The 26844-nt window shown below is 37.5% G+C and overlaps 15 protein-coding genes across 15 annotated transcripts; 7 read left to right on the forward strand and 8 right to left on the reverse strand. All coding sequences in view use genetic code 12, as the record gives it.

The window, feature by feature from the left end:
• Nucleotides 1-88: 88 nt before the first annotated feature.
• Nucleotides 89-3175, forward strand: CORT_0A10280 (hypothetical protein; the record flags this gene model as incomplete). Its single annotated transcript, XM_003866804.1, has 1 exon — nt 89-3175. One exon carries the CDS (start codon nt 89-91, stop codon nt 3173-3175), a length of 3087 nt encoding a protein of 1028 aa, XP_003866852.1.
• Nucleotides 3176-3392: 217 nt separating this feature from the next.
• On the forward strand, nt 3393-4043 carry CORT_0A10290 (Yth1 mRNA cleavage and polyadenylation specificity factor; the record flags this gene model as incomplete). Its single annotated transcript, XM_003866805.1, has 1 exon — nt 3393-4043. One exon carries the CDS (start codon nt 3393-3395, stop codon nt 4041-4043), a length of 651 nt encoding a protein of 216 aa, XP_003866853.1.
• A 39-nt stretch (nt 4044-4082) lies between these two features.
• CORT_0A10300 (Cog4 protein) lies at nt 4083-6680 on the reverse strand (the record flags this gene model as incomplete). Its single annotated transcript, XM_003866806.1, has 1 exon — nt 4083-6680. The coding sequence occupies one exon, from the start codon at nt 6678-6680 to the stop codon at nt 4083-4085; it is 2598 nt and encodes an 865-aa protein (XP_003866854.1).
• A 139-nt stretch (nt 6681-6819) lies between these two features.
• On the reverse strand, nt 6820-8355 carry CORT_0A10310 (Lap3 aminopeptidase; the record flags this gene model as incomplete). The annotated part of the gene is made up of 1 exon (XM_003866807.1): nt 6820-8355. The coding sequence occupies one exon, from the start codon at nt 8353-8355 to the stop codon at nt 6820-6822; it is 1536 nt and encodes a 511-aa protein (XP_003866855.1).
• Nucleotides 8356-9175: 820 nt separating this feature from the next.
• On the reverse strand, nt 9176-10576 carry CORT_0A10320 (Nop12 protein; the record flags this gene model as incomplete). The annotated part of the gene is made up of 1 exon (XM_003866808.1): nt 9176-10576. One exon carries the CDS (start codon nt 10574-10576, stop codon nt 9176-9178), a length of 1401 nt encoding a protein of 466 aa, XP_003866856.1.
• Nucleotides 10577-11327: 751 nt separating this feature from the next.
• On the forward strand, nt 11328-13181 carry CORT_0A10330 (hypothetical protein; the record flags this gene model as incomplete). The annotated part of the gene is made up of 1 exon (XM_003866809.1): nt 11328-13181. One exon carries the CDS (start codon nt 11328-11330, stop codon nt 13179-13181), a length of 1854 nt encoding a protein of 617 aa, XP_003866857.1.
• A 239-nt stretch (nt 13182-13420) lies between these two features.
• On the forward strand, nt 13421-15136 carry CORT_0A10340 (Chs5 chitin biosynthesis protein; the record flags this gene model as incomplete). The annotated part of the gene is made up of 1 exon (XM_003866810.1): nt 13421-15136. One exon carries the CDS (start codon nt 13421-13423, stop codon nt 15134-15136), a length of 1716 nt encoding a protein of 571 aa, XP_003866858.1.
• Nucleotides 15137-15234: 98 nt separating this feature from the next.
• Nucleotides 15235-15732, reverse strand: CORT_0A10350 (Vma7 subunit of the V-ATPase complex; the record flags this gene model as incomplete). Its single annotated transcript, XM_003866811.1, has 1 exon — nt 15235-15732. The coding sequence occupies one exon, from the start codon at nt 15730-15732 to the stop codon at nt 15235-15237; it is 498 nt and encodes a 165-aa protein (XP_003866859.1).
• On the forward strand, nt 15731-16651 carry CORT_0A10360 (hypothetical protein; the record flags this gene model as incomplete). The annotated part of the gene is made up of 1 exon (XM_003866812.1): nt 15731-16651. The coding sequence occupies one exon, from the start codon at nt 15731-15733 to the stop codon at nt 16649-16651; it is 921 nt and encodes a 306-aa protein (XP_003866860.1).
• Nucleotides 16652-16901: 250 nt separating this feature from the next.
• CORT_0A10370 (hypothetical protein) lies at nt 16902-17129 on the reverse strand (the record flags this gene model as incomplete). The annotated part of the gene is made up of 1 exon (XM_003866813.1): nt 16902-17129. The coding sequence occupies one exon, from the start codon at nt 17127-17129 to the stop codon at nt 16902-16904; it is 228 nt and encodes a 75-aa protein (XP_003866861.1).
• A 293-nt stretch (nt 17130-17422) lies between these two features.
• Nucleotides 17423-18424, reverse strand: CORT_0A10380 (hypothetical protein; the record flags this gene model as incomplete). Its single annotated transcript, XM_003866814.1, has 1 exon — nt 17423-18424. One exon carries the CDS (start codon nt 18422-18424, stop codon nt 17423-17425), a length of 1002 nt encoding a protein of 333 aa, XP_003866862.1.
• A 488-nt stretch (nt 18425-18912) lies between these two features.
• Nucleotides 18913-20331, reverse strand: CORT_0A10390 (Uga1 GABA transaminase; the record flags this gene model as incomplete). The annotated part of the gene is made up of 1 exon (XM_003866815.1): nt 18913-20331. The coding sequence occupies one exon, from the start codon at nt 20329-20331 to the stop codon at nt 18913-18915; it is 1419 nt and encodes a 472-aa protein (XP_003866863.1).
• Nucleotides 20332-21000: 669 nt separating this feature from the next.
• CORT_0A10400 (Tbf1 protein) lies at nt 21001-23163 on the forward strand (the record flags this gene model as incomplete). Its single annotated transcript, XM_003866816.1, has 1 exon — nt 21001-23163. One exon carries the CDS (start codon nt 21001-21003, stop codon nt 23161-23163), a length of 2163 nt encoding a protein of 720 aa, XP_003866864.1.
• Nucleotides 23164-24177: 1014 nt separating this feature from the next.
• CORT_0A10410 (Ste4 Beta subunit of heterotrimeric G protein) lies at nt 24178-25596 on the forward strand (the record flags this gene model as incomplete). The annotated part of the gene is made up of 1 exon (XM_003866817.1): nt 24178-25596. The coding sequence occupies one exon, from the start codon at nt 24178-24180 to the stop codon at nt 25594-25596; it is 1419 nt and encodes a 472-aa protein (XP_003866865.1).
• Nucleotides 25597-25677: 81 nt separating this feature from the next.
• On the reverse strand, nt 25678-26576 carry CORT_0A10420 (Taf14 DNA-binding transcription factor; the record flags this gene model as incomplete). The annotated part of the gene is made up of 2 exons (XM_003866818.1): nt 25678-26451; nt 26568-26576. The coding sequence occupies 2 exons, from the start codon at nt 26574-26576 to the stop codon at nt 25678-25680; spliced, it is 783 nt and encodes a 260-aa protein (XP_003866866.1).
• Nucleotides 26577-26844: the final 268 nt, after the last annotated feature.

Genomic DNA, 26844 nt, shown 5'->3' on the forward strand with positions numbered 1-26844 from the left:
ATTTTGTATGTGACGACAAAACTTTGTATTCTTGAAAGCTTTACATTTGCAATCGCTGTAGGACCGATAGACTTGTCCCTAACATGAAATGAATATAGACATCCTTGAGCCATCGACTAGGATACGAATACCTCACTCACGTCAAAACAATAGTAAAGCAACATCAGTGCTTCAAGTTGAAAATCAAATCTACGTCGGGTGTAGCAATGGAGATTTACTTGTTTTTACTACATTGGGGCAGTCAGATCTCGACAAGCAACCAGAATATCCTACCATCAATACCGCTGCAGCCACGATTCAGTCCCTGGCGACAAGATCTGTTCGATCATTAAAGTCCTACGCTGACACTCGCAACTTATTTTCAGAAAATCATGGATACACATTGTCAGCTACATTCAAAAACCTTACCACGGATGGTTCAGCTATTTCAATTATTCAATTGCTTCCAATTGTGAGTCCACAACCCAATTCACAAAAGACCATTGTTTTGATTACTAGTATTTCGTCGTTGAAGATTTACGAACTTGTGGGGAGTCATACCAATCTAATTTACTCTCTTGAAGAGACTAAATTTGCCAACCCTTTATATGTGAAGCACGACAGCAGTCGCTTTTTGATCATTGGATATAGAAAAAAGTTGCTATTTTTGTCGATATCAAATAAATCTCGTAATGTTCTTCAGTTTAAAAAAGTCAAGGAGATTCCATTGAAAGATAGAATACGAACAATAAATATCTACGATGAGAATCTGATTTTGCTAGGAATTGAAAGCGATTACGTTTTGCTAACCATTAACACATTTGAGGTTAGTCAGTTGTCAGGAGGTGGCCATCTGGAGATATTCACTCACGCAACATCATTCACCTATTTTGGATTATCAGCATCAGATCCTTTGGTCAGGACTTTGCCTACAGAAGGTGATCTTATTCTTCTCATCAAAGATACCACTGTTGTTCAGCTTGACAAGCGAAATAGTGAAATTTCAAATTCTCCTATAAAATTGTCATCGGTTCCGTTAGCGGTAGTGTTCATTAGCCCGATGTATTTGGTTGCTATCTACTCGAAAAGAATGGAGGTCGTGGATATAAAGGGTTCAATTATCCAGAAGTTTCTGCATCACATCATGTCCAATCTGATTGTGGCAGACTTTAATGGCTCAGCTTTGATCTTGGCATCTGGATCAAACATATTCCAATTTAGTGTGGTTGCGTATCAACAACAATTGACACAGTACTTGGGAATAAGTGGTAGGGTTCTGGGTACAACAAGACAACCAGATAATGATTTGAAACTTACTGGATTAGACAAGGCTATCCAGCTTGTGACTCTATTACCAGCTGAAAGTGGTGATTTCTTTAACACCACCAAATCAAAAGAATTGAAGCTTCGTGAATTATACAAGCTAAAGGCAATATATTTGTTTGAAGCGTATTCAAAGTATCACGAGTCTTTGGTTGAAATTGGATCAGAATGGTTACTTTCATTCCGTGATATTCTTGCATTGTTCCCGAACTTCTTGAACGCTGAAATTAGACTTGATGGTGATGAAATAAATGCAAAGGATACTCACATACTAAAAACACTGAACCCTGTGAAACACATTACAACAGAGGACTTGGAATTGAACCCAATAACCGAATCTGAATATGAAACCGATGCTACAACTAGAAAGTCCATCAAGCCCGTTAAAAGGTCCCTCAAAGTACAAAGTTCTCGAAAATTTGCCAAAGCTGTCAATAACTTGATCATTTACCTAACACAACAAAGACGGATATTGCTACAGTTTCATGACAAACGAACCATACAGTGGAGAAATGTTGAGCTCGAGCCGATTGATATATATCCTCCAGTGGAAAATCAATTGGAGCAGGTTTCTAAAATTATCGACACCTCATTATTCCTTTGTTATTTTTATTGTAAGCCCATGTTACTCGGCCCATTGTTACGTTTACCCAATAACAAATGTGACTCTAAAATTGTTCATCAATGTTTGATGAGTAATGTGCATAACCATATACAGCAAAGGAATCTCAAACAGCCAAATTTCATCAAAGAGTTGCTTGACTTTTATTATGGGCGCGGTTTGCACAAGGAAGCGTTGGAAATGATGTACAATTTAGCTCACGACGAAACACAAGTTAATCATTCCAACGAAGACGACAATGTTCATGATGATTTTATCAAAAGTCCTCGATTGACAGTACAGTATTTGCTGAAATTGACAAATGACCACTTGCTGTTAATTTTGGAATATGCGAAATGGGTCATTGACGCAGACGCACTGAATAGCGAGAAATTGTTCATGAATGACTCTTATGAATGTGAGAGTTACGACCCCGAAATGATATATCAATTTTTCATCAAGAAAAAGGATTATGCCACTGCCATTAGATATTTGGAGTGGCTATTGTATGAAAGTGATGTAAAGGATAGATTGAAAAGAACAAAACTTTTCAGTACTTTTGAAACTAAGCTTTGCTGTTTGTATTTAAGGGAAATAAAGAATGAGGTGAAAATTGATGAATATTACAAGAAACTTTGTGAAATATTGCAGCTTAGTGAGTTTTATGATCCTTGGCCAGTGTTGAAAGACATTCCAACCACCGAGGATAGGATGTTAAGGTTAACGGTCTTTGTTTACAAGAGACTTGAAGAACACGAAAAAGCGATTGATGTATTGTACAATCAATTAAACGACTTGGATGCTGCAATGAAGTATTGTTCAACAATATATGATAAACCAAATGGGGACACTTTAGGCACAAACTTGTTTCATAAATTGCTTGAGGATTTGCTAGTCGATTTCAGTGAAAATGTTGATGACATATCAACTTTGCTATCTCAAGAAGGATCGAAATTATCAATTCACAAAGTCTTTGAACTTCTTCCTCCTAGCTTCCCAATAAAGAAATTGACGCAATATATACTGAGCCAGATCCAGAATGTCAACAACAAGGTGCACGAATCTAGAATGTGTTCTCAATTGTACAAAGTGGGCTCAACCAATCTAAAGCACAAGGTGCTCAACTTACAAGATGAAGGCTATAAAATCACATCAAGTAAACAAAAATGTTCAATTTGTAATGAACGATTGGGATATGGTTATTTCACAGTATCTAGTGATGATTCTATCATACACTACGGCTGTGCACAGAAGTTGAAGAATGTCAAGTAGATAATAGAGTAATGAAAAGTATTGAGCTTTCAGTTGTACATCTTTTTTCTCATTTGATGGTAGTAGTGTTTTAAATCCTGCATATAACACAACTTCTGATATTTATTTTGATGAACATCGAAATTAGTAATCAGAATCTCTATCCACTCCTTTACACTTGAACAAGCTCGAACTTATTGTATCTAACTACAGTAAAGGACATCGAATAATCATAATTATGCTTAGTCTGAATCCAATAATACACCCAAACTATCAAAACCATCGATTCAAATTCGAAACTTTTCTACGAAACGAATACAACTTTGGTTTGAACCCAGACAGGCCAATATGTCCCCTCTACAATCCACACAATCCCCAGACGTCATGCCCACTAGGCTCAAATTGCCCCAACAAACATGTGTCCCAAATGTATTCCAATAAAGTTGTATGTAAACATTGGTTACGTGGTTTATGTAAAAAAGGTGATCATTGTGAATTTCTCCATGAATATAATCTACGCAAGATGCCTGAATGTTTGTTCTATTCCAAAAATGGATTTTGTACTCAAGGTAGTGAATGTTTGTATCAACACATTGATCCACAACTGAAGATTCCTGAATGTATGAATTATAATGCTGGATTTTGTGCCGAGGGTCCCAATTGTAAGAATCGGCATGTGAGAAGGACGGTATGTCCGTATTATATGGCAGGATTTTGTCCAAAGGGACCAGAATGTGAACACACCCATCCCAAATTTGACCATCATAATTTGTATTTGAGGATAAAGCCAGATCCAATCAGAGTAACCCAAAAGGAAGCCCATGATGAGAGTAATGACAATGGATATGGTCAAATTGAAGCTACGAGTAGTAATGCAATAGCTGTATAGGTTTAATTAATAGATCAATGAAGTTATATTTACGAAAGGTTATACTCTATAACTACGTATTTGTTCTCTTTCTTGCGGAGTCAAGATCCAATTGATTCCGGAGTATTCCTCCTCTTCTTCCTCATCATCACTCTTTACATGTTCAATCATTGGTTGTTTACTTTCTTCATATTCTTCATCATCCATACCAACAAGTAAAACCAATTGTGTCAATTTAACAAACTTCTCCCTTAATTGATAATTATCTTCACAAACTTCATTTATAACAAAGCTCATATCTTTTTCCAATTTAACTGATCCCAATTCATTAATATTGAATTTCTTTAAAGCAAGATGTAATTTACGTTCAATTAAATTGACCAAATTGACCACGATTAATCGTAAGAGTTTATGCCACACTGGTTGATGCAATGTTTGCAAGTACGGTTTAGTTAATGATGACCAATTAGATTTGAATCTAATGAGTAGTGATGGATCATTAACTTGATTTGTGGAGTATAAAATGTAGTTGGAGTCGTTGGTATCTGTTACTAAGTCATTGACCATGGTGATTAAACGTTGTCTGATTGATTGGTTGTACAAGTTAATGAGACTCTCGTTTAAGATCTTATTGCTAATGGAAATAAATGGATCCAATAAGTCTTGACTTAATATAGTCCTAATCTTTTCCGCGTCCTTTCCAAAAGGAAAATTAGTCTCGATAAACCCGGTATCGGATGGCGCTTGTGACTTGATATTGTTTATGATTTTGGTAAAGTATTCTTGAGCAATTCCCATTGAATTCAAGTAAATGATAAAGTTCATTAATTTGGGACTATTGGACGATGTAGTTTGCAAGCTTCCGACAATTGCACCTGATCCACTGACAACACTACCAAATGCACTTGATGCACCTTTAAAAAATCCAGCATTAGTGGCTAAAGAGGTAGCAGTTGCTGTACTTCCATGCGGCTCTGGAGTACTGCTCCTTGATGTAGCCCGAGGGCTAGCTAAGTCACCATCCTCACTCAACAACGACAAGGACTGATTATACTTTGGTTGATTATCGTTAAGATTTCGAATAAAATACCCGTTGACTAAATCCTGTTGTATAACTCGAAAACTCTCTGTTACAAAAGCCTTCACCGATGTAGGGAATCCCGACTGAATTACATTTCTCAAGGTATTGTTCAAAATCAAAGTTAAATCCTCAACGACTGATGAACAAGGAGGGTGATCGGGTGATTTCGATTGCGGTGCGGGTCTCAAGTACAATTCCAAACCGGGCAACTCTTCAATCTGGATTGATTTTTCCAACGAGCGACGAAAATAAAATTGATACAAGGTTTCAAATGCAGGTAAAAGCTTTTCATTAATCTTTTTGGAAAAATTGGATTTTGTAATGATTTGGGGCATGCTTAAATCGGATGACTCTGAATGATGGAAATATTTAATAGTAATGAATTTACAGTATAATGCCCAACTATGCAAAATTAATGATAATTCTAAGATCAAATCCCCCACATATCGAATAGGCACAAGATCATCCAAGCTTTCAAAATCTTCACTTATGCGACCTTGATCTTGTACATGATCATGCAAATCCACAAGTCGTTTGGACAAAACGGGGAATTTGTATAGCTTGATATCTTGAAACATCTTATCCAATCGTCGAGCATCATAGAACGTATCGGCAACAACTCCAATTTGTAAATCAACTTCACGTTGCAACTTGTTGACAACGTATATTAATGCATTTGGATAAGTAGATGCATAGTATCGTTTAATCAACGGACCATGTTGTGAAAGCATCATGGAAACATTCTCAAATAACTGCATAGCCACAGTATCAAAAATACCTGGCTTTAAATCAGATGATGTAATACTGTTTATCGTTTGAGTCAAGTTTTTTGATGATTCACTAATGACCTCACATATGAATTTTGCATAACAATTCAATCCAACCTCTTCCTGGTTAATCAAGGGAAACAATTGGAAATATTTGGTCAAGCGTTCAACATCTCTCTTTGATGCCGCATCATTGAATTGCTTTTGAAACACAACAGCTAGTTGTTTGATCCAATTATTAATGCAAACCTCGGGTAGTTCTGGAACATTGGTTGATGGAATAACAGCTGATGCGTACTCGCCACGTATTAGTCCTCGCGGTATGTTGTTGTTGACAGTGTGTATACATTGAGCAGCCAACTCCCAATTTTGACCCTCGATAGCATAATTAATTTGGTTGATGTTGCTCTTTAATAGCTGAATGTTTTCGACGTAGTTTAAAGTGTCATTCACGTTACCAATTTCTTGGTCTAATGATTTTATCTTGTAGGTTAGGTTATGCCCCAATTCATCAGCATTTGCAAGCACTTGAGTTAAACTCGACGCGTTTTTGATGGTTGTGGATAGTTTACTCACTCGTAGTAAATCTATATTACTTACGTCTTGTTGTAGTTTTTTTTTGTTTAAAGTGACATAGCTTTCCAATTTGGAATCAATGGTAGATGTTATATTGTCTATTTTGTCAATTAAATCATGCAAATCATTTGGTGAAGATGAGTCATGGAATTGATCCCTGATTTCATGTAGACCTTTGGTTAAAGCCTCCACATTTAGCAGGTAGTTGGTGTCATTTTTGATTTTATGGCTCATATTCTTGAGCTATTGGCTGTATAGTCCAGTGGACACTTGGTTGAAAAAAAAAGTTGATTTTAGTTACGCAATTTCCACCCTGGTAGCTCTCTTATATTCAAAGCTACACATTTAATATATCTAATCTCTACTATAAACTTTAAGCTAAGGATCCCATTGGATCATAATATGGCAAAGTGTTGAACTCTTTGTTCTTCCAAATATCATATGTCTTTTTACTGACATATTTCTTTGTGGTGACAATTTGATAAACAAATTCACTAAACCATTCATCCGTCATCATATACCAACCTTTCTTACCAGTTTCATCTCCCCAAGAATTTTCAATCTTCCATCTCACAGGCTTATCAGTAGATGGATCAATATGAACAGCAGTGATCACCATGGCGTGCGTCATCAAAGAACTACCTGTTTTCAATCTATTAGCCTTAGATAATTCCAAATCAAAATCAAAAGCTGTGGTGTAATCATAACCAGTATTATCCAAAACACCAGTAGTTCTATCACCAAATTTCCCAACATCACAACCAAAGAAAATTGGTTCATTGTCTTTCAACATCTTAATAGCAACATTCTTAATTTCGTCAATTTCAGTATTAACATATTCAATTGGTTTACCACCATAAATATTATTCAACCTATCAACGGTGTACAATTTATCATAGTCGTTTCTTGGGTCATGAATCAATGAGAAATGAGCTTCAGCATCATACTTGACATGTGTTTTGTAGAAATCCAATGCATTTGTTTTAAAATGTTTGTATTTTCCATCCTTGTCCAAGAATTCCCATACAAAATCATCAGTTGGCTTTGGTGGTGATCCAATAGTCAAGGACAATGTCTTGTAAATTGTCTTCATAGCCCTCAATTTAAACTGGCGAAGTACATTATCAGAAGCTTTTGATGATTTTAATTCTCTGATTTTCAAAGCAAATTCTCTAAGCTTTTCAGTAACAATATAATTCAATTTTGAAGAGCTGGTGGATTGACTGTTGTCAGGAAATACCTCATGAGGAACTAAACCGTATTTGTTCACCAAATTCACAATCATATCCCATTGTCCACCATCTCCAACTGGATCGCGTAACAAGAATTGGATCAATCTGGAGTCCAATTCTTCATCAAAAGTATCTTCAATATTCTCCAAAAAGAAATTTGCTTTTTCCAACTTGTCATAAAAGTACAAGTAACTTTGTGAAAGTTGAAACTCATCATTTTTCAAATCATAGTTCTTAATGACATGAGCTCTAAATACATTTGATGAAGCAAAAATCCAACATCTACCTGATGATTTTTGGTTATTGGCAAAAGAAGGAGATCCAATTGTATCGACAGTGACATTAAACAAGTACCTATCTTTCAATCTTGTCTTTGAATCAGAATTAGCAATAACCTTATCAACAGCAGTATTAGCCAAAGCATTTTGAGTCAAGATGTTTTTTGTCAGAGCCTGAAAATCACTTTCCCAAGACTCTAAAATTGTTTTAGATATTGGATTGATTTCACCTTTATCAGAATCCAAATTGATTTGTTCAAGACCTTTGAATACAGCAGCAAATCTATCCACCTCTTCGTCAAATGGTTCTGTGGTAATTTGGTGTTCAGTTTGATCTTTAGTAGTAGCAGTCATTTTTTGTGATTTATCTCCAAGTAACAGAATCTTCAAGTAAGACATCTAGATGCGACAGAAATGGTGTAGATTCTGAGAAGTGATTTATAAAGGAGATTCTAATGTAAAAAAAGAAGAAAAAAGGCCAGGATTTAAGTGTAAAATAGCATGAGGACTAGGGGAGTCTATTTATAGTAAATTAAATCATAGTAGTGGTTATCAAAAAGAGTCTTATGATAACACACAAACATACAGAAAAAATATAATTAGTGCCTTACGTGCCACACTCACTCACTCACAACAACAGTTGAAACAGTGAGGCAACTGAAGTATATGAAAAGACATCTTGTTATTTTCTTTCTGGTAACCTACGTCATTATACAATAGTGTGTTGCTCTTTCATAAAGATGTTCATGAAAACTACTTGTATTCTCAATCTGGAACTAACTCCGTTCGGTAAAGGATATTTTTTGAATGCGGAATATATTTTTCCAATTGGAGATGGGGTTTTGTGTGTTGAACTTTTCCGCTCTTCAACACGAAAGTGCCACATCAATGAATGGCACAACAAATTTGACAAAAATAACAACCCTATGTTCTTATACTTATGATTCTATTGTCCTAAGTGTTCTGTTGAATAGCCCGAGATTGTAAGTTGTGTAACATTCAAACTTGGCTGAACAATGTCTCTCTCTCTTTCTCTCTTCGAGTTGTTAGACGAATGAACTTTGGCAAGAGTTTTACTTCAAAATGTTTTAAAAGACTTGAAGCATTTGCAACTTGATACAATTTGGTATTTACCCAGAAATCAACACCAAATTCCATTAAAAGATTTACATCTACGGCCCCGTCATTGCATTGTAATTACATCTTTATTTCTATGAATTTACTTCTTCACCTCCTTCTTCATAGCTTCTCTCTCATTTTTGAATTTAGTAGATCTATCTCTAATTCTTGGTTTCTTTACTTTCCCACTCTTTAATCCCTTAATACCAGAAATTTTCAGACCTTTAGTTGCTCTTTCACCTTCAATAATTACTTTCTTTGGCTTTCCGACCCTTGATCTATCAGCTTTACCCAATACACTTTGAGCTCTACCCAATTTTGTCCTTTGATTATCGGTTAGACTTTGTTGCTCACGGGATTTGTTTGACGCATACGCTTTTTTGACGTTTTCAATATGATTGGGTGACATTAATGATGGTTTGGCATTTGATTTGGCTCTTGATATTCTCAATTTACGTGCTTTTTTGTTACCGGAAGTGACCTTCATTGGTTTATCATTCAACATCAACGCCTTGTTTACAGTCAATGTGTCGTTGAATTGAACCAACGCAAACCCTTTACCCATATTAGTTTTCGAATCGCGTATAATTCTAACTGATTCGACATCATTGTCTAATTTGTCATTGAAGTAAGTCCACAAACTTTCCTCTTTTTCTTCAAAATCCAAATTACCAACAAATATAGTTCTCTTATTATCCTTTGGTGCCGGGTGGGCAACATGATCAACTCGAAGATGATGGTTTTCAAAAACAGTTGCATTCAACTTCTTTGCAGTCAATGATGCCAGTTTTTCTGCAAAGACAATGTAAGCATTTACAGAATCCCTTGATTCATGCAAACTCTTCTTAGCAAATGAAACTTTTCTTGGTAAACTTTCCCCAAAGGAAATGGATCTGAATCTAATGGAATCAATTTTGCCAAATTCCTTGAAAAGCTTCTTAAAGTTCTTAGCGGTTGTCTTTGATGTTATCACATCACTTGGAACATTTCCTACAAACACAGTTCTTTCTGCTTTTTCCAATTCTTCCTCCTTGAAATCTATCGTTTGTGCTGCTTTCGTCTTTTTGGATTCTTTTTCGACGGATGGCGTCCCCTCATCTGAAACTTTTTCCTCTTTAGACTCATCTTCATCCTTTGCTGTATCTTCCTGCTCTTCAGATCTCATCACCTGTTCAAAGTACTTGGCTTCCAAGTTGTCGTTTTCATCCTTCTTTTTGGTCTTTTTTATAAGTCTCTCCTCTTCAATTTCTTCCTCTTCTTCTTGCTCTTCTGATTCTTCACTTAAGTCACTGGATTTAGCCTCTTCATCATCTTCATTTCCACTTACGTCCTTCTCTGTATGTTTATGTTTTTTTGGGTTGGGTATATCAACGATTGTCCTCTTCTTTTCAATGAGTTGGTCTTTTGAAATGGGTCCGTCTGCAGAGTTTTTGAACAACTCACTTATAGACAGATCATATTTATCACTGGATTTAGCAAATAACGAAGTAAAACCAGACATTATGTGGAATGTATGTGATTATATCAAAGTACGTTAAAGGGGAGCTATATGAGATGAGATGTGGAAAGATGAGGAAAAAATTATTATGGAATTTGATAATTCCCAAAAAGGAAATTTCATCTCATTTTAGTAGAGATGGTGCGGCTTAAAGGTACAAGAGGCGATTTCCCAGTATCGGAATGGCTTATTCCTACATTTAGTTCAATTATTATAAGACGGAACCAACTGTAACCCCAAGAAATGAGTTATCGGTAATTCTAAGCTATCTGTCTATACTCTAAATGGATGTTTTTGACATAAATCCTATGTATACCTGCATATAATCCTATGCCTTCTGTTTTCTTTATTCCAACACACAATAAACAAATTGTACAATTATTCCACTTTCAAATCTTTCAACAGTTTTATACAAAAGTTTTAATACAAAGCGACCCTTTAGTCAGAGACCACACAACCCGACACTTTCAAAACCATCACTGTAACTGCTTTTATCAAGACTTATACATAGTTTTTTACAGAATACAAGTACTGCAGAACACTTTTTAATCAACTCATTCCAAAACAAACATCTATTGCGTTAACATCAAATACTTTGAGCTAATCAAAGAAACGAGTGATTACGACGTGTCAGACTACTACTCAGGTTCATAAAGGGGTAAATTGCGCACATATCGATTGACATAGCATTACATCTTGTCGTGCCATCTAAAAAGTTTTGATTATTTTCAACACACGTTTATCTTGAAACAACATGGAGCAAGTGGAAACACAGACAGTGTCTGGTAGTGTAACGACCTCACAGGGGGTACCAGAAGTGGCATCATCTCAGAATGTTGAAACAGAAGTAAAGTCTCATCCAGACAAAGAAGATCAAGTGGATGATATTGACGAAAACACTCGTTTGACTATCAGCAAAGAGTCACCACTCTCCGAAATTGCAACATCCCCACTTCCATTTGATTTGAGCTTACCAGACTCAGATTTGGACTTGAATTCTGCATTCTTAGGTGACAAGAATGGGGTGAGTAAGCCTACAGAGGCTGCCAGTGTGAATGGCCAGAATTCACATCAACAAAATATTATTGAAGGAGACAAGGCAACGTCTAAGAAGTCATCACACGAAATACCAACTCCAGGATCTCATAATGATTTTCATTTAGGTGGAATTGCGCGTCAAAGAAAGGACAGTTATGAAAGTTCTGAGTTGAGCGATTTGGGTGATGATGAATCTGAAGCAGAAACTGACAAGATGGACTTTTTGGATGAGCGAGATGGAGAAAATCTAACAAAGCCAACTGACTTGCAAACGTTGTCGGAGTTGACAGAGTTGGCAAGAATGGAAGAAATTGATGGCGATTCAGATGAAGAATTTTCCAAGACTGAAGATTCGTTCAAAGGTTCGAAAGGGGAAAGTGAAGCCAATACCAAGGATTCACACAAGGATAGCGATTTGATAAATCGTAAACGAACAGCAACGACAGGGGACGATGAATCTGAGTCAAGAGGTGGAAAGAAGCCAAAGACGGAAGCAAAGATTGAACTTGGCGTTGACCAAGAGAGTACTAAAAATATAGAGGAAACTGAGAACATAGGCAACAATCTGAACGGTATAACCAAAGATATCAATCAAGACAAAATTGATGTGGATAATACTGTTGTACAGGCTGCGACAAAAATAAGTCCTGACGATGAAGACAATGAGGCTGAAGCAGAAGATGAGGAAGATGAGGATGAAGAAGAAGGTGAAACTGAAGATAGGAACAATTGGGCCTCCAACGAGCAACTAAAAGAAAAGGTCAAGCAGTCTGCTGATCCTGATGAGGAAAGCAATACACAAGAAATTGTTGAAAAGGGCGTCGAAGAAGCAGTTGCAGAGGAACACGACACAGACATCAATGAGCAAAGAGAGCTAGCGGTAAAGGGATTGATAGCTATAGAGAAATGTTTTGCCGAAGTACGTGACAAACTATATGACGATAAATTAGTTTTACTAGAAAAGGAATTACAGCTATGTTTAGATGGATCACATCCTGAACTATCTAAGATTTACCAGAAAATCAATGGCTTTTACCAAGACAGCTTGAATCTAGCCAATGCAAACTTGGCGTATAGACTAAAATGTGTGGATAAAGAAACCATGGCAACACGTACATCTATACATCAAAACTATCTCCGAAATATTATGGACACTAAGAATGCAATGATTACAGAAACGACATCAATGTGGTATAAGATCAACAAAGAAAGAAATCAACTAGACCAAATTGTACCTGACTTTAACTATTCAGCCATACCGCTGTCAATTTTGGCACAAGAAGAGGCGACTGTATCCAACTCTGCAAATGTTGCTGATGTAATGGGAACCGTCGCGCCAAAGATCAAGAAAGCTATTAAGCAAAATGCAATTATCGAATTGGTGCAACAACGAAACAATTTGAATGAGCAATTGGGAGTATTGAATGGATTGGTGAAATTTCATGGGTTCCCTTCTGCAGTTACGTCTTCCATTAATCAAGAAGAAGTAGCGACCCAAGAGTTGCTTTTGAGGAAAGCAAGCGAGGAAGAGATAAACGAAGACTTAAGGGCCATGGGAATACGGACATAGATTGTGCTTTGTACTTAAACTTGTAACATTAATTAATAAACCTATTCTGTTGATAGCTCTGGTGATGTTGGAGATGTAGAAACTGTAAAGGCTGTGATAACCACGGCGCTACCAGATTATTTTGCTTTTGCGCGTGGATTTGTTGATGAAAAAAAGAAACATATTTGGAAAAGGTGTCCTCAATTGCACCTACTGACATCACATTCCATTGATTTAGCAGAAGCTTTTAGGTAATCAATATGGTAGAGGTATCACTTACAGTAGGGAAATTAGATGCTTCTTTAGCACTCTTATTAACCAAAGATCATCATTTGATTGAGTTTCCTACAATCTTATTACCAAATGGAGTTCGAGCAGGATCTATAGTCAAGTTAAAATGTGACCAAGATCATGAAAGTGAAAAAGAAGAAGATTTGAAATTTCAAAATATTCAAGATGAAATCTATCAAACGTTTGCAACTCACCCACCAAAGGCACCAGTTTTACAAATTAAAAACACAACTCAAACTTCATGTGTTTTAGAATGGGATACTTTGAATTTAGGTACTTCTAATTTGAAAAATTTGATTTTGTTTAAAGATGGCAAAAAATTGGGGTCTATTCCACAACCAATGAATAATAAAACGTCAAAACTTTCCGGTTTACCTGTTGATAAGAGTTTTAAATTTCAATTAAGATTGGACACCACAGCTGGCATTTTTTGGAGTAATGAAGTTGAAGTTAATACTCACAAGATGACTGATCTTTCTGGTATAACAGTATGTCTTGGCGACTTCAGTCCCAATGATCCATTTACTGCAGAGGACATTGAAGAAACTTTGGTCAAAATTGGAGCGAAACATCCAGCACAACATCAAGTCAAAGTTGATACGACACATTTCTTGTGTACGAGAGAAAATAAGCAAAATCCAGAATATGCTAAAGCTAACGATATGAATATTCCTATAATCAGACCTGAATGGATCAAAGCATGCGAACGTGAGCGAAGAATTGTTGGCGTTCGTGATTTCTATATCAAGGATTGTGTATTGCCTGACTTATTTGCTAAGAATTATTGGGGAGACAGTCATAAGAGTAGATCATCAGGTGGAGAGACGGCTACACAGGTGGGTGCAGCCAATGGAGCAGCTGCTACTTCCGCCATTCCAGAGGTGACTTTGAACGATACAACTGAACCAATTGAGTCAAGTAAGTCGGACTTGCCACCACTACCAGCTAAAGAGGAGAAAGAGCAGAATTTGGAGAATGCGGAAGCTGCTGAGCCTACGATCACATATAACGAAAATGATGAACCTCTTGAGAAGCAAGATACCAACTTAACAAAGCTTGAAGTTGATGACACAGAAATTTCTACCGCCATCCCCAACTCAGCCCAAGTAGTAAATGAAACTCTTGAACACGTTAATGAAGGGGATAACTCTAAAAAAGGGGATCAAGACACCAATAACGAGGCAGAACAGGTTGCTGCTTCCTCCGAGGCATTGAAAGAGGGCATAGATGATGCCTTCGAAGCAGTGCCTATCAATGATGAGAGTGTTGTTGAAGTAGAAACCAAAGTAACCGACCATCCTGTCGAGGGCGAGGTCACGGAAAATTCAGAACCAACAGAGGCTCCCTCAAAGGATGACACAACTGACACGGAAAAGCAGAAGTTGAAAGAAGAGAAGGAAGCAAATGAAGAAGAGAAGAAGGAAAGAGAAGCAGAGAATGAAATCAAGGAGGAAAAATTTGAACAAAAGGAAGAAAAAGAGGAGTTAAAAGAAGAAAGGGAAAAACTGAAGAAGGAGGCAGAAGAAGAAAGGGACCAACATGAAGATGAAAAACGGAAGGAAGAGACGGGCAATGCTGAGAATGACGAGGAAAGTGTCGACGAGCCAACTTCTAAAGAAAACACACCTGCCCCAGCCGGAAATGGTGGAAAGAAGAAAAAGAAGAATAATAAAAAAAATAAGTAGAACGAATGTAAAACCAATCGATTTCCTCACATCGGTAAACAAATATCTTATTAAATTCGTAATAAAGTTAATCTATGAATCAACTAATACTCAATTCTCTATTCTCCAAACAATCTTCTAACTCTCTTCAATATTGAATCCTTCTCTGGATCATACGGATGGTCTTTAGAAGGTATTTCCAATATTGCTGGAAACGCATTTGTATAACTATCAACTTTATATCTTATTAAATCGGCCAAATGTTGATTTATTAATAAAATAGCAATATCATCACGTTCTTTGGTAAATGTTTCAAAAGCCTCATCGATATCTTCAACTGAAGTCTTTCCTGGGATCACGGTAAGAAAATTGGTTTCTTTACCTGGTTCGTTGGATACTTGACCAATTCCAGCAAGAAGTAAGCCTGTTACCGTGTCTTCATCGGCAATTGTAGCGATCAATTTACGCTTTGTCATTGCTTCACTTCCGGAACTCATCTTTGATGTGTTTGCCTGATAGTATGTGAATGAATTGAATTGGTTGTGCCTGTTGTTGAACTCTGACCTGTGGGAAATGTTTTTCGGCCAAAAACGATAAACGCTGATAAAGTTTCTCATGGAAATAAATTTTCATCAGTTATTTAAATCAAGTTCTTTGATAATGATACGACCAATTTTTCGTCCACTTTGCTGTCCCATCTATCGCCCCCTGGCTTTCCCGAAATGGAGCTGCGTTCATATTAGATTTGCGGGTCATTCCAAGTGGGCTAATATTAGACATGACAAAGCTAAGAATGATGCAAAAAAATCCAAAGAAGCAACATTGATTGCAACCAAGATAGAAAGTTGTGTACGAATAGGAGGTAAAGAAGCCAATGCAAGCTTGGACCAGCTATTAGAAAAGGCCAAGAAACTCAACGTGTCAAAGCAAGTTGTTTCAAATGCAATCAAAAGGGGTGCTGGTGAGCTAAATGATGGCTCAGCTAACCAGACGGAAGTGACTTATGAATTCATGGGACCTGGTGGTGTTGCAGTTATAGTCTCTGCTATTACTGATAACAAAGCACGTACGGTTATGAGAGTCAAATCGGCTATGGCATATTTTCAAGCATCATTAAGTCCATGTAATTTTATGTTTGAGAAAAAGGGAGAGATACTTATTGAACCCAAAGCTGGATCAGATGAGACATTTGATGATGTCTTTGAAGTTGCATTAGATTTGGGTGCCGAAGACCTTGAAGAGGTTGAATTTCCAGATGAATTTATTCCAGATAAAAAGTACAAATTTTATCGTATCATTTGTGACCCGTTAGAGATCCATAGAGTCAGTAATGAGCTTAGTTCTAAAGGGTATAAATTGCATGAAAGTGCAGTGAGATATTTAGCAAATAAGGATGGAGAGGTTCAATTTCCTGAGGAGTATTCAAAAGGGTATTATAGAGCTCTTGATAATTTAGATCAAACACCTGAAGTGCTAGACTATTATACCAACATTGAAAATGAGCACGAGAACAGAATCATGTCCTCGGTCAATTGAGAAGAGATAACGAAATTTTACCATGTATATAGTGAATTGCAAATTATATATTTCAAATCAACCAACGGTTTAATTTCCTATAAAATTGTAACAATTAACTAGATAAATAACAAAACTGATGAATGCTTTGTCGCTAGCCACAACAATGGCATCCCAATGTAGCAAAATAAATGGTCATGACGAAATTTTTTAATTCTTTTTTTTGGAACGTTATTAATGAATGTGAATTGGCATCAAGATAGCTAAATCTCTACTTCTTTTCGTCTTCAGCTTTGTCCAAAACTTTGTTCAATTCTGATAAGTCAGCGTTCTTCCATAATCTCAATTCTTTATCATTGGCAAAATGTCTGTATGTGAAAAAGGTTGCGGAAACGACTGCAATACCAACTGCAGCAAACAATGGAGTCATCTCTACTGGATACGTGAACTTTGGTTTAACATTCTTGGCTTGGGCTAACAAAACTCTTGATGGAATCATGGTTGGCTCTTTTGTTTTAATGGAATAAGTTGTAAATCAGTTAATACAAAGGGTATTAAGTCATTCGTACTAAGAAAAAACAATTTTTCCAATGCGGTTTTCTCACTTGTTCTCTTGTTTTTCATTTCAAATAAATTTGGTTGGTTGGAAATTATTGTATACAGGATCAACCATACGATTTAATAAGGTGTTTATTGCATGGAAGTTAATTGAAAGTTGCATATCTCACTAAACTAATCGTCTACTATGTTATATCTATATTATCATCTATACGTCCAATCTAAGCTGAATAGTTACCAAATTTTAATCCATTCTCGAATAGTATCATAGCACAACCAACTGACGGCCATGGAAGGTACAATTTTGTACAAATTAGCCGTCAATCCCTTGTAGGCGCCAAAAAAGCCTTCATTTTTGAAAATGGAGTATAATGCATGTCCCACCGATCTATACTGGAATCCCAATTCTCCTCCTGCCATACTGGCAACCTGATATCTTTTTCTTAGCACGTCCAAGGGATATATCAATACACCTCCAACAAAACTACTAAACGCTCCTGCCGAAAGTTTCCATATCGGATTCGAAAAGTCTCTAGGTGAATTATTCATATACTCCCGGAGCTTCTCATACAATGCAAAATTTATAGCAACGTATGGAGCTACACCCAACGTAGTTGGAATAATTCCACGGTATAAGGCGAAAAACCCTCCTTCATTTTGGTAAACTTCCTTGAGTGTTTGCATAACAGTTGGCGCTTCTGCTAACTTACCCTTGTCAAGCTTACTTAAGGAAGCAGTTTGCACAGTAATTCTAGCCCGTACCAAGTCTAATGGATAAGTGACAGCGACAGATATTATCCCAGCAATGGAGCCAGAAAACAACCTCTCATACCCATTCAACTCATTGTTTCTTTGTACATTCAAGTCATTAGGATACTGATGTCGCCTGTACTTCAAAATCAAGTCTTTACAATTTTCAAATACAGCAAATTGTACAGCGCTATAAGGAAATATTCTGATACAATTGAGCGTGTTTCCACGAAAAAGTCCCCGCCAACCTTCTTCACGGTACATCTTTGCTATAGTGGGAAACATACCTTGGTATGCTTGCTCGGATCCAGGTCCTTGCAATTGTAGTAAAATCTTTGCACGCTCAAACGGTGACACCACAGTTCTTGAAACTGCCCCTGCAATTCCACCTGCTAAGAACGACGAATTTGAATCATTTTTGATAAAGTGTTTGAAATCAGTGTATAATGGCGAAAATGTTGCCATGGGGAGTTTCAACCCTTCCATGTGAACGATCGTTTAAAGTTTTTTATAATGAATGAAGAAGTTGGTGTGAAAATGATGGTACCATTGAACTGCTGTTTGTAAATGCACACAGTGACAATGCGTTAACAAACTCTTTAACAATAGGGATCCAGAAATATCTATATTAGTGACAGTCCCTCAGCAGCGCAAATGTAATGTGATATCTTGTGAAAATTTTGTTAATACTCGTATCGGTTAAATTAATATGACATTTTTCTTTTTCTTTTTCTTTTTCTTTTTCTTTCTTTCTCTCTTTTTTCTCTTTCGGCAGGTCCAAATCTGGAGTTTTAGACCACAAATCAAATAATTTCACGCGTTAATTGCGCTATCGGCTTCATCTCCACCACATCAAGGGTATGAGCCTCTATAACAATACTCTACACGTCACACACTCATTTCAACATTATTTCATTATCTAAATAAAATCCCTTACATTTACTGAATGCATAAGCTACACACCTTGGAATAATTTAATACTTTGACAAGACTTTCTCAATAGCGTCTATCAAGATATCAGCATGTTTCTCTTCAAATACCAATGTTGGTCTCAATCTAACCGAATCTTCAGCACATCCCCCAATGTTGACACCAACCTCCTTCATGTCACTCAAGAATTTGTTTCTAGCTGCACCATTTTCCAAGGACCATGCAATGAATGTAGCTCTGTCCTTACCTCTCAAGTCACGCAAGTGTTTTGGGTATTTTTCTTGCAATTTTTCCAACTTCTTGTACAAGTAGTCTCCAACCTCCGATGCTCTTGTAGTCAAATCGTGCTTAACAATTTCCTTACCAATTGCACCAGCCAAGGTCATTCTAGCTGGGTCCCCACACCAAGTATTGAATTGTCTGTAAGCCAAGTTTGGAGTAATTTCTGGGTCATGGTAAAAGTAACCAGCAGATTGGAACTTTTTTGAAAAAGTAACAAGATCTGGTGGTGGTTGCAAGTTGAATCTTTCATGAGCCCACATGACACCAGTGGCGCCTACACCAGTTTGAACCTCATCCATGATTAACAATGCACCATGCTTCAATGTGATATCTCTCAAACTCTGGAAGAACTCAGCAGATGCATGGTTGTCACCACCTTCTGATTGGATTGGCTCAACCAACACACCAGCAATTGGAACAGACCACGTTTTGAATAGGTCAGAAACAATCAGTAAGCATCTTTTATCTTCCTTTTTGTTGGCTTCAACATTATCCTCCAAAGGATATTTGTATGATGGGAATTGAGCTTTTGGCCATTTGAAAGCTGGTAAGTCCAACTTGTGGATTGGTTTCGAACACGTGGTGGAACCAGATGCAAACAATCTACCGTGGAATGCACGTTCAAATGAAAGAATAGCCAATTCTGGAGCACCTGGAGCTTGATTATGCATCACTGATTCGACTTCTTCTGGTGAAAAGTCACTATGATAGCCTCTCTTTTGAGCTTGGTACCAGAAAAAGGTAGCCTTGAAAGCCAATTCATTAGCATCAGCACCTGACAATCCAGACCATAATTTATCTTGCCCCTTTGGTGCCACCTTCAAAATATCTGAAACAATTTCATCTAAATCATTACCTGGAAAGTTTCCTAAAGCTGGCCTATCAACAATAGCTCTAATCATTTTGTCTGATTTTGCAACTTCAATCAACGCAGGGTTGTTGTAACCCAATGGAATGGAAGCGATTTGAGCATAAACGTCCAAGTACAAGTTCCCATCAACATCAGCAATATAATTACCCTGTGATTTACCATAGTCAGCAACAAAGTAAGCACCACGGGCATCAAACACTTTTCCCAAAGTTTCAATTGCTTGTTTAGAGCTGCTGCCTTTGGTGGATTTGACAACAGGTGCTTTTGGCTCTTCTGGGAAGTACTGAGCAGAAATTGATTGGACTGTCATATTAGTAGATGATTTACAAATGATTTCTCTGTAAATGAAAAATCAAGTTTACAAAGAGTACTTCTGGGGGGTTTAAATAAAGATGCATGAGCAATCCCGCTTATAACGAAGAGATGATCCTGTAAGAAAACAATAGCGCGTAGCTTTAATAGCGCATTTCCTAATGCGGCAGCCATCCCGCTAAAAAAATAAACTATAACGGAATTGAAATCCATAGAGTCAAAATCTAAAATTTTGTGCAATACTAAGGCGGCAAAAAACAGTTACATCGGAATGGTTCAAAGTGAATCTCAAGAGCGCGTTTATGAGGTAATGATATATTTGTGCAAATTCAATGTCAGTAATCTTCAGCTGATGATCATTTTAAGAATTATTACCTGGTGGAAGGTGATATCTATGTACGAGTCAGAAAGCTGGTACACAGTGTGTTTTACTGACACCAAGAGGGGTGCAAATATGCATATCTTTATTAGATCGTGATAGTTCTCTACAAGATAAGCTCTTGTGAAAATTCTTCACGTTTGGAACTGAGTCTGGTGCCTCTCTTAACAAAAAAAATTGATTAGTGAAATACAAAATGTAAACAAAATTATTCACGTCATTGGGCCCACACAAGGAGAGGTTTTGCACAATAATCACACACATCATCCTCTCATCATTACAAAGAATATGGATGATCACAATATTGATGCGATTTTTCAGCAGAAGCAAGCATCAGAGCAACGAAGTCAGGCAGAAATATCTGCCGAAGAGGCAATTTCATCGATTGCACATGAATTAACAAAAGATACAGGCGCTCACGAGCAGTTGGCCTTCCAAAGTCAGAAGCATGATCATGACCATTCAATGGACCATGAACAAGAACCAAAGAGACAAAAAACTGACGACCCGACCAAAACTAAGCTGCTAAGTCTGCCATCAAATGATAGCAATACATCCAACATCATCGGTAATGCATCTCAAGAAAGCATCAGAAACATAAATTCTGGACACGGTGAGAAGAACGATCAGAGTGATGCAGATTTGATCCATCAGGCGCATGACCAGTTGCAACGATTGCAACAGCAGCAGCAACAACAACTCCATCGTGGAGGCTCTGAGGGACCTGAACACGAAAAGAACACAAGCGTGGCGGAATCATCTTCCCACTCGACAAGAAAAACACCCAACCAAGCGCAAGATCCACTACAGGATGAACAACCAACAAATCGCTCTTCCTTATCTGCCATCCCATCAGACTCAGAGCTTTTCAACACAAACGCGGCTCATGTCGCTTATTCCTCATTGTCATCACAATATCAGCACCTGAGTGTAGACTCCAGGCATGCCGTATTTACCCTGGCAAACTTATCGGTGCTACCTTTGCCAATCGTGGGGGCTGATTTTCTACCCCCTAGGATTCAACTATTGATCAACACCTTACCAACGTTGGATAACTTATCAACACAGTTGTTACGTATTGTTGCAAAGTCTTCCTACAAAAGAATCATCGATATCGCTTCGAATCCTGAAACCCCTGAAGGTGCAACTTATCGTGACTTGACCTCCTTGTTTGAATTCACCAAGAGGCTATACTCTGAGGAAGATCCGTTTCTAACTGTCGATCATGTTGCACCGGGAATGTGGCACATTGGTGAGGAAACACCTCGTGTTTTCAAAAACAAGGAGCAAAGTATTGAATCGACACTTAGAAAAGTGAATTTAGCCACATTTCTAGCAGCGGCTTTGGGTACCATGGAAGTTGGATTCTTTTATTTAAATGAATCGTTTTTGGATATATTTTGTCCTGCTCACGACTTGGACATCAAGTATCACTTGAGTGACACAAGTTATTTAGATACTGCAAACTCTTTGGCCACTAGTATACAAACTGGTGTAGGTTCTTCAGTGGGAGCCAAAATAGGTAGGCTATTAAAACCACAAGCAATGTTGTACCTTGATTTGAAAACGCAAGCATATATATCAGCAATTGAGGCCGGGGAGCGTTCCAGGGAGGAAATTTTAGAGGACATTTTGCCTGATAATATGGATCAGATCTTATTGGCCAGGAGAAATGTGGATTTGTTGTTACCTTCGGAAGTTGATTTTGTTGATAGGTGTAAATCAAGGAAAGCATTGTTACTCAACTACGATGAGGAGCAAACACAAGTTCCCTTGAGTGAGGAATTCAAATGGTTCACTTTTTTGAGAGATCTTTTTGATTACGTTTCAAAGAACATGGGTTATTTAATTTGGGGCAAAAGTGGAAAGCCTGTTCGTGAAAAGAAGGACTACCCACCAATAAGTCCGGAAATGTATGATCAAATTAATGCCAGGATGAATTACCGTCCTTCGAGAAATAATGATGACGACAGTGATTCCGCAGACACTGCCAAGCTCTTACCTTCAGAGATTAGAGAACAGCAAATACATGTAAATGGGCATAAGCCTAGTCAGAGAAGACCATGGACGCGAGACGAAGAGAAAGCTTTTAGACACGCCCTTGAATTAAACGGACCACATTGGTCAAAAATTCTTGAGTTATTTGGGAAAGGCGGTAAGATCAATGAAGCTTTGAAGAATAGAAATCAAGTCCAACTCAAAGATAAAGCCCGAAATTGGAAAGTGTTCTATTTGAAAAACGGAATGGAATTGCCGCTGTATTTGAAGACTGTTACGGGTAATTTGGAGGATAGAGTCAAGAGGAGTATATCGCGACAAGAAAAAACAGCTGCGGCGCCTGTTCCTAATGTTCAAAATCAAAAAAAGAGACAGCAACAAGAGCAAGCTAAGGAGCAGGAGCAACGAAATCAACGCGATGAAGACACTAACATTGATAGCAGCTTTAAGTGAAGCTACCAAGTTTGATCAGTTGAATCAACAAAGTAATAGCCCTAGCGCAGAAGATGTTTGTTTTCCTTTTAGATGGACTGATTTTGAATTGATGAAATAAACTTCCGCGGAAAATACTCATATGATGTTAGACAAGTACTCAGTCACTCTCTTGGGAATTAATTTGATTGGGGGTTTTGGAAGCACGTCCACTTTAAATTCATATAATGTGGCACATGTTCATTCGTTCAGTCAAGAATGTTAATCAATCACGGGAAGTGTTCACGGAAACATATAAATACATGACAGTTGAGTAGTAATTGAGCAATAGCTGTTACTTACAAGTAACTCCATTTGTAACATTGAGAAGGAAACCTCCATGCTGACAGCTACAAGAGACACGGACCTGAGAGCGTTTTGCGGCTAGAGTATAAGCATGACATACATGTACAAGATTCCACTTCGACAGGCACGTGCGCCCCTTCCCCCCAGTAATTATTTACCTAACCTATGACATTACACTCGAGAGTAATATACAAACCAAATATTTTTATTAAACGATTAACTCTAACAGCTTTCTTTTATATGTGATCATAACAGAGCAGAGGTTTCTAGCATTATTTACATATTTTTCTGGTCAGCATATTGCAAATTTTTGATTGTCGGAGTTGTTTCAGATTATCGTTTTCGGTACTATTCTCCAAAATGATTTAAAAATCAAGTATTGTTTTTCTTTGGTTGTCACAAACAAAATTTTGCGTCACTTTTGCACCATACAAGTGAATATATAATAATGCAATTATGCTAATAATATTTTGATCAATGAATAGACTTTGATGGGGAATCGCCTCCGTAACCTTTTGCTGAAACCCTGCTGGCTCTACCTCTCTCTTTTTTCTCTCCAGCAAAAATTGGGGATAGAAAGTGTGTGCTCCTCATTTAACCGTTCACAAACGTTCACTTCACATTTACTTCATCAAGATAGCCGGTAGTTAAAAACAAGCTACACATCAAATTCAATTTCATCAGCTGTTTATGATGGATCCTAAAAACCGAAATTCGACTAGAACACTTTCATCACAAAAATCAGGATACCTGGTCTTTCAAAGCAAATTGCAACCAAAGATTCAGTTGCAAGAACAAGTTGAAGAGTCTCTCTTGAAACAGATTGAAGTAACAAAGGAAAAAGCAAAATTATTGTATGATGAGATAATCAGTGTCAAAAAGCGCACCCAAGACACCAATTTGCAAAGAGCATCGGTCAACGTTGCAACCATACCGCGAAATTCATGCAAATTGAGACTATATAACACATTATGTGGGCATCAAAACAAAGTTGCAAAGTTGTCTTGGAACTCAGACTCAACAAAAATATTATCTGCATCCCAGGACGGGTACATGATCCTTTGGGATACAATCACTGGATATAAAAAGCAAGCAATTCAATTAGATAACCCCTGGGTTCTTACCTCTAGCATATCACCCAATGAAAAATTAGTGGCCTCTGCCGGATTGGACAACAATTGTACAATATATAAGATCAAGTCTGATACCTCGAACAATCCAGTTCTGGTGCAACAACAATTTCGAAGCAATGCTTTCCCTATGCAGACTGGATTTTTTCAATCTGTTCAGTCGATTTTCAAGGGCCATACGGCATACATTTCTGAATGCGAGTTCATTGGCAATAATTCCATTGTGACCGGCAGTGGTGATATGACATGTATGTTGTGGGACATAACAAAGGGATCTAAATCCCGTGACTTCATTGATCATGTAGGGGACGTTTTATGTCTTACCGTGTTTCCAGCTAACATCTTACTGGATAATCTCTTTATCAGTGGCTCTTCAGACGGGTATGCCAAGGTTTGGGATTTGAGACTGCCTACACCAACACAAAGTTTCAGTATCTCTTATAGCGATGTCAATTGTGTCAGAGTATTCCCCGACGGAAATGCATTTGCTGTCGGATCAGACGACGGACAAATAAGATTGATTGATTTGAGGAGTGATTGTGAACTTGCTCATTATTCATTGAATCTGGAAATCCGAAACATGCAAGCTTTACATGAGAAAGGCATGGGACAGATATCACCTACAATGCCCTTGGATAGAAAGACATACACATTTGGAAATAGCTATTCAATGTTAACTCCTTCAAGCGCTCCCGTTAATGCATCTTTAGCTTCAAGCGATGGACTAAGCATAAGCTCTAGGAATTCGACCTTGGAAAGCTCTGGTGTGCTTTCCCTAGATTTTGGAAAGAGTGGGAGATTGTTGTACTCCTGCTACTCAGACCACGGGTGCGTTGTGTGGGACACTTTGAAAAATGAAATTATTGGCACTTTAGGGAGCGAGCATTTGAACAAAATAAACAGGGTGGCTGTGAGCCCTGATGGAGTTGCATTGGTAACTGGCTCTTGGGATTCAACAATTAAAGTTTGGAGCGTATAGCTAAGAAGATTCTCTTTAATTCAAGCAAAATTAACACTGTTTACAAATTACAAATTTACACACTTATTCACATTCTCTTCTCTAAGCTTCGCCTGTATGTTTCTTCACATAGTCCCACAAACTCTTCAACAATGAATCAGGCAAAGTATACAAATCCATTGTAAACTCTCCGTTGTCAACATCATTTTTGATATTCATTTCGTTGGTTCTATTATCGGTAACCATTTGAACCACGACAATTAAATCATCCTCGCTCAATTTGCTCAATCCATTAGCCAATTTCTCTAAATCTACATTTCCCTTAACTGCTCCTTTCAATTTTTTCCTGTCCGCTGCATTTGCTTGAGCTTGCCCACCATTCGAGCCATCTAATTTTCTCTTTATCCCCCCTGCAGCAGAAGCACCACCTGTTGTGGTATTGCCAGCTTCATCAAAGGGCAAACGGCCGCTTTCTGTTAGGATCTTATTCAATTGAGGATTCTTATGTGGTCCAACTGGGATTGAAATCACATGGTCGTTTACGTATTTTTCTTGCAAAAAATTCAAATCATGCTGGAACTTACGCTCACCTGGTTTACCATTGATACCCAAAATGTGTATAGAAATGGGTATGTCGAACTCACCCCAACCTTGTTCTTCAATCTTGAAAGGTTGCTGTTTGATAGCTCTTATTGGATTGGCAAAAGTGGGGTGCAAGGTATACGTAACTCTATCCAATATTTTTGCTGGGATTTCTTTTCCTTCTGAATCAAGCATTGTTATTTGAATGGACCATTTTCTCATTGGATAGTTCTCAACTGGAGGAACATCTGGCATGATATGTTGCTCAGTAGTTATTCTAATAGTTCTTTTGACCTAGAGATGGCTAGTTAGTACATACTGAACATGAAGATATATGTGCCTCGGTGGATATTTCCTAGGCCAATTCCTAGAATCGTAAAAGGGCGGCCTCTATGAGTTTCAATACATACTTCTGACATGTTTAATTGTACCCGCTGGCTCGTTTTCAGGTGATGAAAGAACGTAAGCTTATTTTTTTAGTAGACACTGAATCAAACGTAAATTTGTTCCAACAATTAGTGCTATCTTTGATTCGATTGGGAATTATTACAGTTTCAATTGAGTTCTGCTTCCTTTTGAATGCGGTTTTATTATCACGTTGTTGTCGACAACAATTGGCAGTGCAAGACCTCGTTTTCTTTATGAATTTTTTCTTTGTTCTTTGTTGAGACTTTTGAAATACATTGT

Source organism: Candida orthopsilosis (assembly GCF_000315875.1).
Source record: "Candida orthopsilosis Co 90-125, chromosome 1 draft sequence".
Taxonomy (NCBI): domain Eukaryota; kingdom Fungi; phylum Ascomycota; class Pichiomycetes; order Serinales; family Debaryomycetaceae; genus Lodderomyces; species Lodderomyces orthopsilosis.